At 33.9% G+C, this 14,238-nt stretch overlaps 1 protein-coding gene across 1 annotated transcript; it reads right to left on the reverse strand.

The window, feature by feature from the left end:
- Positions 1-423: 423 nt before the first annotated feature.
- Positions 424-2,760, reverse strand: LOC139526090 (uncharacterized). Its single transcript, XM_071321243.1, has 2 exons — positions 2,740-2,760; positions 424-1,593 (listed from the first exon to the last, which is right to left on the reverse strand). The coding sequence occupies exons 1-2, from the start codon at positions 2,758-2,760 to the stop codon at positions 1,030-1,032; spliced, it is 585 nt and encodes a 194-aa protein (XP_071177344.1). The 3' UTR covers positions 424-1,029.
- Positions 2,761-14,238: the final 11,478 nt, after the last annotated feature.

Below are 14,238 nucleotides of genomic sequence, written 5' to 3' on the forward strand. Positions count from 1 at the left end.
GGATGTGTCTTTTTTAGTTTCTTTTTATCATAGAGCTTTTTCTGTGGAAAAAAAGATTGTTTTAAAGACAAATTTAGGAAGTACAAAACACTACATTTATACGTCATATCACAAATATTTCCGAGTTTGTATCGTTTCAGATGAGTTTCGGCTGAATGAAATCGGTCTGTTTCATAAGTAGTATAGATATAGATTTCGATATTTGAAGTTGTTTATTTGGAAAGTGTAAATTTTAGTTTCCTCGGTATATTTACCTGCTTTTTGTATCATTTATATGGTTAGTTCAGTTTGCATCAGATGAGATTGCGACACCTAAGTACTTGTGATTTATCAACAATTTCAGCATTTTAAATCATCAGACAGTCAACCTTCTAGGTAAAACACGACATAATTACATAAATATAAAAAAAATCTTTATTCCTTCTAAATTAATAAAACAATCTATAAATATATTTGATGACTAGAAATATAATGTTTGGCAGTGAAGGCTAGTTTAAACAACAGTTCATACGAAAGGTTATAGGAAATGGTCGATTTTACCATCGTGGCAGAATGAGCCGACATGATAAACTTTTGTAATGAAAACTACATCTCTTTTCCGGTTGGCTGATTAAATCTTTCTATGTCTTTTCCAGTAAAGTCTAATGGTATAATTCTTTCTTTTTATTCTATGTTGTTTATGCGCTTTACTTCTTAATCTCTTATCGAAACTCAGTAACGGTAAACAAGTCTTTTCTTGTTTGTTTCTAAACTCTCATTGCAGTGACAATTCTTTCAGGGTACATATGATTGACAATTGTATTTTCCAAGTAAAATTTTCTTGATTTCAACTAGACTTGATCGAAGACGTGGATTTTTCATGGACGTACCATTTTACTCAATAAATGTCCGCGATTTATTCTCATATAATGAGTACACATATTATAACTCAACTAGTTAAGATTTGATATATCTTTGGTATTTTCTGAAAAAGAAAAACTGCAAGCGTTCTTGTTAATTCTAATACAGAAATACCACAAGCATACTTTTCTATTCGTTTACCCGAACTTGACGTTGATTAGTACAGCGACATGCTACAGCCACTGGTTCCCAAACTTCGTCATACTTGAAATAACCATTTACACAATCGGTAACACGAAGAACACGGCTGTAGTAATCTACAGTTTCACATCCAGCATATGAACTGTTTTGAAATGAGCCATACGAATTGAGCTCCAGGCACTTAGAACATTTACATTTAGCTTGGAGAATTACTTCTGGTATCCTATTATCGTCTACATCCAAAACAAAGTAATGCGGACACGATTCTTCTACATATTTATTTCTTGGGCATCTTCCTTCTTTTGGGTCATCACTAATGTTTCGTTTACGGATATATTTATGTCCTTCATTGGTTGACCTTCGAAGAGTTTGTTGTGTAAGGTGTGTTAAAGATCCAAAACTATCGTGTAACCTTCTCTTAAGTTTACGAAAGAAGTCAGCTCGTATCCGTCTCATTGTTCGTCTACTTGGCCGGGAACATTTATTGATACTGGCACTCGCAACAATCATAATGTAGTCCAACAGTAAAATAAAAACAATCAATGTAGAAATCTGAAGAAAAAAAGATAAAGTTTGATCCTAATCACAGGCATGCGTGTTGAATTGTTAAAGTTAGAGAAATGGGAGAAACACATCTTGACTGACTGATGGTGGCGTAAAGACAAATAAATTATTTTTTAAAGTTTTTGTGTACGATGTTAAGAAAAACATCTTCTCCAAACCATTCCCTCCTTTCCAATATGTATTCTTCAGTATTTCTTGCTAATCACAGGGGGAGGGGACGGGGGGGGGGGGGGGGAGGGCCGATTTTTCTTTTCTTGATTCTGTGATATTGTTTGTTACTAATGATGTAACTAAAATGTAACCTCGTTTCTGAAAACAAATTCTTCAAAGAAGCGGATTTTACCAAAAGGATGTTTTGGAGATAGATCGCCGTAATTTCAAATTATGAATGAAACCATATAGTGCATTTCATTTCAGGGCATAAAGTAACGTTATGCAGGTGGACACTATGGTAACAATATACATTTTTAATACTTTTAATCTGCGTGAAAAACATTATGTGTTTTATCTTATTATGACGACTGTTTTAAATATGTACAGAACATTTTGTACAATTTAATTTGTTTTTCTAATTTGAAATATACGGGGAAAACATCAGATGACCTTACTTTTATAAAGTATTTTATTATCCCTATTAATTGTATGCAACTTCTTTTTTTTTTTATCTAAATTTGTCGGTCTACGACGGGTACGATAACCACGATTAAATGGTAAACAAATTTGAATAATCAAAAGAAGTTTAAACTATAAGCCTTGATTACAGTTTAAAAAGAGTATATGAACGAATTTTTAACGGAGTTTTTTGTCGAGAAATAACATTTGAACTTGTTGATAAAAAAAAAAAAAAAAAAAAGCCGAGAAGGCTCACCTATATTAAAAAAAACATTTTTCCGAATTCTGAATTGCGAATTCTGAATTCTGAATGCTGAATTCCGAATGTTGAATTCTGAATTATAGGTGAGCCTTATCGACTCTCATTTATCTGCCTGTAACTCCGATAAGAAAAACCAGGATTTGTTGGATCTGCAGAATAAGGTTTGATGTAAGTTCTCATTCAAAATTATTTTTTTCATTAATACCCAGCGCAGCGTCCACATTACAGTTATTCAATATACCAGGTATGATCGTGCTTACCTGTTGCAAACGAAGTCTCATTATTAAATGTTTACCTGTACTAAAGGTAGGTATCTATTTATATAACTTGTTGATATTGTACATCCTGATTTTCTTTTTTCTCATTTGACAAATGTTCGTCCATTGAAAGATAGCTGTTATGACCTGCTTGTTTTTCCCCAAATACTTATCATTGGCTCGTGCCTTCCGCTACTTTTGAACAATTAAATATTTAAAAAAAAATTAGAGTTACAAATTAGATATAATGAATAGATTTTGTACGTTAATCAAAAATGAAATAAATCAAATAGTTCGATGTTATTCCATCCAGTAAGAAGCTTTTCTTTGAGTATACTTAATTAATTGCTAATAGTAACCAAGTGATCTATATACATAAGTAATGAGATGTGGTATCATTGCATTCGACTTCACACACTGTCAGTTAATTCCTAAAATGTCTTCACAAGTGCTTTTAAAGCTTAACATCATGAATGCATACGTATAAATCGCTAACAAAATAGTTCCGCCTGTTAGATAATTTCATTTGTCAAATCAGTATATGGCAACCTACAATATTAACCCATCTACCTCATGTTCTATAACTGTATAAACTATGATACAGGTTTAAGTGTACTTGTATACATTGATATATGCTGTAGATCATCTGGTTATGGTTCATACCAGTATATGCACTTGTGTGTATTATTAGCTTTAGTCTCCCTCTCTGTGGTTGCTTGCTTGAAGCTAATGCTACGAGTATAAAAACCTTAACTAATATTCATGCATTATCCCTCGATACCATTGCATGATATCTTTACATGTATCCGCTATCATAATTCCAGCAGTGGCAATCAATAACAACCCTATTGCAACTGATCATTCACCGTTTTCTGTGTTTATAAATTATTTATAACTTTGATTTGAAATATATAAAGTTGGTAAATTTGATAAAGCAACACAAACAATAGAAATAAGTAGAACACATTTTCATTGTACCATCCATTTCTGGATTTTAAATAATAATATCAAGTTTGTTGATCCTGAGTTAAAGAAATGCTAAAGGCGAAGCTGAAGGTAATAGTTGGAAATGAAGAGACAGGGTTGCTTGTATACTAATTGCCAGTGTTTTATTATACATGAAGTAACACATTTTTCAAAATACATCATCTGGAGAAAAGACAAGCACAGGATGCACAAAAAGATGACATTTTGTTGTTCATATATTTTTTGAAAGTATCTTATTTATAGTAATCAGAAGCAGGAGTTTTGTGTTAAAATTTCATTTCATATCATTGCGGCTTAGTAAAAAAAATCTATTACCGTGCACCAAAGTATTCCGATAAATGACGACGACGACTTAGTACTATTCTGCTTTAGTTCTATAAAAATGTAACTGTTCATGTACAATGTATCATGATTTTCTTCTTTTTTTATACATAGCTCCTGATTAGAAATTCATTAATTTGAAAGCAGACTTCGAAAACGACGATTATTGAAACTTGCATTCATCAGCTATTTAAGTGTTGTACCTTATAATGCAAAAAAATCCAAACAACATGAATATTCAATGATTTAATTTTTGTCCGATAAAAATGAATTCTGAAAAGATCTTTTGAAGTATGGTTGCAACACAATTTACCTGGTAAGTAGTCTTTGAAAACTTTAACTGGCAGTTTATAGCATTTGGAAATATTAATTGACAATTAGTCTGTGAAAGGATTATAAAATCACTGTGCTTAAACGGCTCACAGCCCAAGATGGAGCCGCCTTGCGTCGGTTAGAAACTTTTCTTCTATAGAATAACAATACCACGAATGCATCAATTAAACAACTGAATTTAAAAGTTGTATTAATCGTTTAGGGAAACCCTTAAACTGGAAAGGTGATTAAATTCTACAAAATAAACGATCACAGCACGATTTAAAAAAAAACACTAAGGCTGTCCGTAACTTCAAAACAACTTGTCCGTAACTTTTTTCATCATACCAATAGAGATGTCCGTAACTTTCAAAGAATCGACATACGCGGATGTAATGTTTAAACTGATGATAGAGATTGCATCGAATACATATTCACAAAACGAAGTAGATGTCTAGTATGATATAATTCATTGTATCGATGGAAGACAAAATTGGGAAAAATATGAAAAAAATCACGATAAATCCGCAAAACTCGGGTCTCATTTTGTATAACGTCGATGTACCCGAATCGCCTAGTTCGGAGGGTTGTTTTCGATCATAGCAGATAAACTGTTGAAACATCATTATTCGTTTTTATTTTTGAACAAGTAGACTACACAAGTATTTTTTACAAATACATGTAGCATGTATACACTTACTGATTTTCTGATCGCTAGCAACGACAAGGGTAGCGTGAATCTGGGATTTTGGAGGGGAACCCAAATTGCCCAGGCATGCAGTGGATAGACTATACGAGACTTAAATGCACCAACTTTTTCCGTCTTTTTGAAAAAGCCAAAAATACTTTTCTCTCATCCCCACAAAAACAAATCCCATCAGCATTGACAGTAAAATAAAAGGGGTGTCAATCTGGACACACTGGGACGTTGCGCACGGTGATATTGCGGCACCCTGGCCAAGATTTACAGTAAATGGGAAAACTTAAACTAGAGGCTCTAAAGAGCCTGTGTCGCTCACCTTGGTATAATTATGTGAATATTAAACAAAAGAAGCAGATAGATTCATGACAAAATTGTGTTTTGGTGATGGTGATGTGTTTGTACATCTTACTTTACTGAACATTCTTGCTGCTTACAATTATCTCTATCTATAATGAACTTGGCCCAGTAGTTTCGGTGGAAAATGTTAGTAAAATTTACGATAGATCTTGACCTGATAAACAATTTTACCCCTGTCAAATTTGCTCTAAATGCTTTGGTTTTTGAGTTATAAGCCAAAAACTGCTTTTTACCCCAATGTTCTATTTTTAGCCATGGCGGCCATCTTGATTTGATGGCCGGGTCACCAGACAAATTTTTTCAACTAAATACCTCATATATGATTGTTGCCAAGTTTGGATTAATTCGGCTCAGTAGTTTCAGAGGAGAAGATTTTTGTAAAAGATAACTAAGATTTACGAAAAATGGTTAAAAATTGACTATAAAGGACAATAACTCCTTAGGGGGTCAATTGACCATTTCAGTCATGTTGATTTATTTGTAAATCTTACTTTTCTGAACATTATTGCTGTTTACAGGTTATCTCTATCTGTAATATTTTTCAAGATAATAACCAAAACAGCAAAATTTCCTTAAACTTACCAATTTAGGGGCAGCAACCCAACAACGGGTTGTCCGATTCATCTGAAAATTTAAGGGCAGATAGATCTTGACCTGATAAACAATTTTACTCCGTCAGATTTGCTGTAAATGCTTTGGTTTTTGAGTTATAAGCCAAAAACTGCATTCTACCCCTATGTTCTATTTTTAGTCATGGCGGCCATCTTAGTTGGATGGCTGGGTCATCGGACACATTTTTAAAACTAAATACCCCAAAAATGATTGTGGCCAAGTTTGGATTAATTTAACCCAGTAGTTTCAGAGGAGAAGATTTTTGTAAAAGATTACTAAGATTTACGAAAAATGGTTAAAAATTGACTATAAAGGGCGATAACTCCTAAAGGGGTCAACTGACCATTTCGGTCATCAGACTTATTTGTAAATCTTACTTTGCTGAACATTATTGCTGTTTACAGTTTATCTCTATCTATAATAATATTCAAGATAATAACCCAAAACAGTGAAATTTCCATAAAATTACCAATTCAGGGGCAGCAACCCAACAACGGGTTGTCCGATTCATCTGAAAATTTCAGGGCAAATAGATGTTGACCTGATGAACAATTTTACCTATGTTAGATTTGCTCTAAATGCTTTGGTTTTTGATTTATAAGCCAAAAACAGCATTTTACCCCTATGTTCTATTTTTAGCCATGGCGGCCATCTTGGTTGGTTGACCGGATCACTGGACACATTTTTTAAACTAGATACCCCAATGATGATTGTGGCCAAGTTTGCATTAATTTGGCCCAGTAGTTTCAGAGGAGAAGATTTTTGTAAAAGATTACTAAGATTTACGAAAAATGGTTAAAAATTGACTATAAAGGGCAATAACTCCTAAAGGGGTCAACTGACCATTTTGGTCATGTTGACTTATTTGTAAATCTTACTTTGCTGAACATTATTGCTTTTTACAGTTTATCTCTATCTATAATAATATTCAAGATAATAACCATATAACGGCAAAATTTTCTTAAAATTGCCAGTTCAGGGGCAGCAACCCAACAACCGATTGTCCGATTCGTCTGAAAATTTCAGGGCAGATAGATCTTGACTTAATAAACAATTTAACTGCGGTCAGATTTGCTCTAAATGCTTTGGTTTCAGAGTTATAAGCCAAAAACTGCATTTTACCCCTATGTTCTATTTTTAGCCATGGTGGCCATCTTGGTTGGTTGGCCGGGTAACCGAACACATTTTTAAAACTAGATACCCCAATGATGATTGTGACCAAGTTTGGTTAAATTTGGCTCAGTAGTTTCAGAGGAGAAGATTTTTGTAAAAGTTAACGACGACGGACGCCAGACGACGCCGGACGCCGACGGACGCCGACGGACGCCGGACGCCAAGTGATGAGAAAAGCTCACTTGGCCCTTCGGGCCAGGTGAGCTAAAAAAGGACATTAATGATTTTGTATAAATGAATAAACCTAGTTTTACAGCTAGCTGCATATTTCATTTGTATGCAAGTTGCATTAAATCTCATTAAACTGAATAAAACTAAAAGACACAATAGGTAAAAGTCAGTGACAATAAAAGGAAAAGAGCAGTCAACATAGTGTAACAATTCGACACAGTATATAAAAATATAAATAACTACGTAGGACAACAGGGTAATTTAATAGTCTAACAAACCCTGATAACATACAAAGAGAGAGAGAAAAAAAAACATACTAGGAAACATATTCAAACAAGAACTATCTTTAAAAAAAGATATCCGACGTGTTTAAATTTGAGTATAAATTATGTTTAAAACTATCATTTCGATAACCTTCAGAAGCACAAAGATACCATTTAAATAACGTTTTCTCTGTTTGTGTTCAGTATTCTCGGTCCTCGTATCTTTCTGTTTACATCACCAAAACCCCGCGGAAACATATTCAAAAAATCATAACATTATAAATAACTGGTGGGATGTATAAATACCGAGCCGCGTCAAAGAGTATTCATCAAAATACACATAGAAAGAAACAGAGGTGAAGGTAAACCGCAAACATATAATTAAACTCAAAACATTAAAGAGTATGAAAAAGCCTTGGTCTGACAAGCGAAAAACGTCGATAAGACGCACATCAGTAAATAAAAGTTCAAACCATAACCAGGATGGAGTACCACAAACCCCACATAAAACTTCTGTGGTTTAAGTATGATGTGTTAATCAAATCACATTTAGTGGTGAATGAGTAGTATTTCAGTATAACGCGAAGGTTACAAATATGATGTTAATTGTCTTCTAATTGTTGAAATTATAATTCTTAAAATTTTAAATCAAAAGTTACCCACATCTAAAAATAAAGTTATGGACAGTCTGCTTAGTTTCGATCAAAAAGTTACGGACATCTTATGCATTTTTTGAGGGCCCTCATGGGGTTTTTGATTATGTGATTACTTGGCCGTTTTTTTAATGATTATTTGATTATTAAGCCAAATATTTCATGATTATTTGATTACCTAGGACTGTATTTTTAGTTTATGATTATTTGATTACTAAAGATAAGCAAATATTTAATGATTATGTGATTATATTGGCAAAAAAATGGTGATTATGTGATTACTAGGACCCCCCCCCCCCATGAGGGGCCTCTTTTTTAAAGTTGACCTTGCGCTTTAGTGAACTCTATATTAACAAATTTAAGGTAATTGTTAGTCATTTCTTTATTCAATAATCCTATAAATATTTACATTCTGCATGAAAGACGTCGCAAAAGGTACATTTTGTATGAATTAAATATCAACGAGTTTAGAGTCCGCCATCTTGGGCTGTGGGTAACTTAAGTTACCCACAGCCGTTTAAGCACAGTGAAAATAGAACAAATATAATAAATTTATTTACTGGCTTTTAGAACAACAATCTTGCTATAACAGCTGGAAGTTAGTGTGTTATTATACAGAAAAAAGCAGAATCACGATCGTCTAGTAATTTCTCAAAATGTGTGGTCTTAAGAAAAACTCGGAAAATGCTTGCCGCATGTAATAAGTATTTGTAACTCTCAATTGGTATAAAGTCTTTTTCAGACAATTTCGTAGAAATAGTTTAAATTTATTTGTCTATAATTTTAAAAAAGGAAATACATATTACTGAAAACTCTTATATGTTGTATGAATTAAATAAAATGTCTAATGGCATACTATTATTCTTTGCATTAGGATTAACATAAATATTGATAAATCGTCTATTTGTATCATACCAGTCTTTAGCCATCGTTAATATCAAAATTGTGTTTGAGTCACATTGAATTTTGAAGCAGTCATTGCAGTCTGTGCTTCAGATCTTTTTCTAAAATATCTTTGAAAGTCCATATTTTTAAGCAGATTTATACTTTGATGACTCGCCTTTTTATTTTAAAGATGAAAAAGAGACAAACGATGCCAAAGGGATATTCAAACTCATAAGTCGAATATAAACTGACAATTCTACTGCAAAGGTTTGATTGGCAATGAACTGTTATTAAGCAAATGCTAGATCTATTTCTTTACCTTACAATCAGCTAACTATTGTAAAAGTAACAGGTACACAAATACACTTTTGCTTTATTTGTACATGTACTATATAATTTAGTATTGTTTTCAATTTTACATCAAAATGTAGATACAGACTTTAAGTCCCCGGGGGTACAATCAGTTCAGTAGTCAAATCTATCGGTACTGACATGATTTATGGAAAACCTTTCTTTTACAAATTAAAAAAAATTTGAAAAAAATACGGTTTAACCTCTATCGGGCAAAGTTGATCTTTGGTGGATTTGGCTATTACTTGGATATTTTTTCCCTTTCATATAGCTCTTAAAGCCCCAGTCCCTCTAGACCACGATCGCACCACGCTCACCGCAATCTAAAATCAATTCCGATCGTGGTGAGGTCGTGGTATGAGCGGCATGAAAATGTAAATTTTCGTTGCTTTCGCGATGCTACTACGTCCTCATTACGCTTCTAGAACGATCCCGCTACGATAAAAACACGTTCTCACCGCGCTTATTCTGCAACCTCGCTACGCTTATCAATTATTTAATCTTTCTACGTTTATCACGTTCTCACTACGACCATACCACGAGTTATCCGATTGCAACACTTCTACTGCGATTATAGAACGTTCTTATCACGATTATAAGTAGTTCTCAGCAATAACGTCAACATCGTGTTCCATATCAATACAGTTCCATTCCTTCTATTTCTGATAAATACATAGATTTCTCGGAAACAATACAGACTGTCAGTCAAGCCACCAAAATCCACTAAAACACGTAGGCGTGGTGGTATGGGTTGATGGAGAGGCAGAGGGAGCTCTGATAGAAATGTATCCTGATCAAGCAGAGATGTCGGACCGACAAATCCAACCTAAATTACAACCTAGTGCTGGTCCATAAAGCTCAAATGACGATATTTTAGTGTACGATAGCAGAGATGACACAGATATGTCATTGATATAGGAAGATGTAGTATGACTGCCAATGAGACAACTCTCCATCCAATTACAATTTATAAAAGTAAACCATTATAAGCCAAGGTACGGCCTTCAAAACGGAGCCTTCGCTCACACCAAACAGCAAGCTATAAAGTGTCCCCAAAATAACAAGTGTAAAACCATTCAAACGGGAAAACCAACGGTCTAATCTATATAAAAACAAGACGCATGGTTGAGCCGTTAGAGAAAATTGACAAGAAGTCCTTATTTCATACAGACAGATAAATCCTGGAGAGATTTAATATATTTTATGTGAAAATGACAATAAGAATGATGGTCGTAGTACGAATGTTGTCAGGTCGTGAGAAGAGCATGATGAGGACGACAAGGGCGTGCTAGAATCGTACTATGGTCGTGAACAGCGTGGTATAGTCGTAGTGGAAGCGTAATTGGTTCGCGGTGAGAACTTATTGGTCGTAGTGAGGTCGTAATAACGTCGCTGTAAGATTGTAGCGCAGTCTCTCCGAATAGAATCACGCTTTCGCTACGATGGTACGGCGACTTTTGCGATCTTAATACGATCTTAGTGCGCTCTTATTACGCTTCTACTACGATCTGATTTCTCAACGACCGCACCACGATTGTTTTGAACATGTTTAAAGTTGCCCACGCTCATCACGATCTTAAAGACCTCACCACGACGTGATACGACCACTGCGATCTACACGATCGTACTGACGTTTCGCACGGTAATGCGTTCGTTATTATATGATTTAAGAACAGCAACAATTTGCCTATACAAAATAAAATCACCAACATCCATATATCTACAGAAAGGCCCGGACATGTTTTTTTTTATCTTAAGTTAATTCTATAAATTTTTGCACCATACATTTATTTTATTGAACACAAATCTTACTTTTACTTTAAAAATTGCATGTCCGGCGTAACATTTCAAATTAAAAAAAATGCATTTTTCTTTATTCCGTTGTATTTTTGCACATTAAATCTGCGAAATTTAGTATACCGGCTTCCTACTAGATTTATATTATAACATCATACCCGTTTTTTGGTATTGGCTGAAATTTGAAGCAAGCCTTCAACGAAATATTCAGCAAAGGAACCTGTCTAAATGTGTTATGAGGAAAGTTTATCAACATTTCAGTATTATTATTATCTCTATAAAGTAATAAAATCATATTAAAACTATACTCAATAGAAAGTTCTGAAAAAGATAAACATTTCCAAAGTTTCAAATGTGAAAAAACAACTTTTCTTGAAGCAGAATTTAAAAAAATCGACTGTCTAGCCACTAGGTCCAAATTTAATTTTTGTCCATTCCTTAGGTGAAACATGTTGTATAAATACTACATTTGCATTTATAATACAAAACTAACATATTTATAAAGTACAAACTAGTATAAGTTCATACAAATGGCTAAATGATTCGGGTGTTTTCACAAATATGATGACTTTACATTTTTTTTCGGAAAGCATTCCCTATGGTTAGTCATTATGTCCAAGGGCGTCATTTTGACGTTTCTGCACAGTGGCGTCTTTTATACAAATACACACTATTTACGAATTGTTTAGGCAGTTAAAATGATGCCGGGAAATATTCATTCCAAAATGGTCTGCTGAATAAAAAAAACACTCAGATTAGAAAAACACACACACATAAGGAATACACCCTTTATAGGCATAGGGGAAAAGGGGGGATGGGCCGAGGGATAATTTCTTATGGACAAAAGTTTCCACGCAAATCTAAAACACCTTTATAGATTAGAAACCGATTAGAATCCGAGGTACAATGGTCTTATAATTTTTAAAGAATTAAATAAATACGTATTTGTAAAATAAACCCATCAGTGCTAAAAAGATAGAGAAATAGTCTAAAAACTCGCACAGACACATACAAATATTGGACAAAAGTAAGTTCAATCTAATAAAAAGAAATATTGCTAAATTATTATATGACCGATTTTTATGAAATAAATACCCTAAGTGTTTATGTTCAATTTGTTTAAAAAATGTTCAGCTATATTTTTGTTTGAGTGTGTCCCTCCGGGAGCAAGATTTATTTTTAAAAGGTTGCTATGTATCCTATCCAAAATAAAATTGGAAAAATTTGCATTTGTTTTCATCTCATTACGGATCAGATAATAAAAACGATCCTTACTTAATTGCCTTATACATAATGAATTTTGAAACATTTCTTCAGCTTATTGTATTTATTTGATAAAAGTCGATCGAGTAGGTTCTCGGCTCTTGATAAAAAAAAATGTCAAAGTTAGTATATGGCGTCACATTTGTCAATTATACATGTTACGTCTTGCGACGCAATACCGTGCGTAACGTCACTACGATCATCAAAAATTGCATTTTTTTCTCAGATCGTAGTGCGATCGTGGCCTAGTGGGACTGTGGAATTAATGAGGGACGAAAGATACCAAAGGGACATTCAAACTCATAAATCGAAAATAAACTGACAACGCCATGACTTAAGATGAAAAAGACAAACAGATTAAAAATAGTACACTTGACACAACATAGATAACTAAAAAAATAAGCAACAAGAACCCCACCAAAAACTAGGGATGATCTCAGGTGTTCCGGAAAGGTAAGCAGATCCTGCTCCACATGTGGCACCCGTCGTATTGCTTATTTGATAACAAACCCGGTAAATAGTCTAATTCGGTAGGTCACATTCGATAAAGGGAAGGGGATTGTAGTTACGACGTTAAGAACATATCCGATATCATTTGTGAAACGGTATTTTTAGTCCTGTTATTTATGATTAGTTTATCCATAACGGTCAACCAACTCGTGATGGCGTCCGTAAAATTTACGAAGGGTTGATTTCAACTTCACCATTTTGTTTAATAGCTTCCTTGTGAGAAGCAACCCTCTATCAAGAAAATCATGATAGGAAATGCAAGCACGGGAATATCGTATCAATTTGGAGATATATACCCCGTATGCAGGTGCGGCTACAATGTTGCTACTTAGAAATGGAAAGCTGAAATCATCTCTTTTGTCGTAAAGTTTTGTTTTCAATCGACCCTCATTGTCAATTTCTAGATGTAAGTCAAGATATGAAGCCGACTTAACTGTATCTGTAGTATCCTTTATATCTAGTCGATGGGATAGATGCGTTCAACATAGTCACCAAATTTTGAATTGTTTAATGAAAGAACATCATCTATATAGCGGAAAGAAGAGTTAAAGGATGTTGCTAACTTCTTATCTTTCTCCCTAAGAAGTTCCTGTTTGAAGTCAGCCTCATAATAATAAAGAAACAAGTCGAAAAGAAGAGGGGCACACTTTTTTCCCATTTGAATGCCGACAGTCTGTTGAAAAACACGTCTTCCGAACGTAACAAATATGCTTTCAGTCAAGAAATCAAGCATCTTGATAATGTCAGTTTCAGAGAAATTTTTTTGTTTGAATCAGAGTGATCCTTGACAAAGTAGGATTTATCCCTCCTTAAGACAAGATGCTTGTATCTACGTAAGCCATTCTTTTTTATGAAACAATACCAACTCTTTCAATTTGTCTTTTAGTTTGGAATGTGGCATACTTGTGTAAAGTGTAGAAAAGTCAAATGTGTTAATACTATTACAAGATGAAAGAGAGTTAGATTGTATATACTCTAAAAGATCTTTTGAATTTTTAAGTATCCACATCTGATTCACGCCACCTCTAGAATACGCGGTTTCACAATAACTTTGAATCCCTTCTTTGATTGCTGATAAAATAGATGTTAATAATGTAGAAAGAGGTTTCGTGGAGCACTTGGAAGTTATTTCACGTTCCTGGTG

The sequence above is a fragment of the Mytilus edulis genome, chromosome 6 (assembly GCF_963676685.1).
Source record: "Mytilus edulis chromosome 6, xbMytEdul2.2, whole genome shotgun sequence".
Classification (NCBI taxonomy): Eukaryota; Metazoa; Mollusca; class Bivalvia; order Mytilida; family Mytilidae; genus Mytilus; species Mytilus edulis.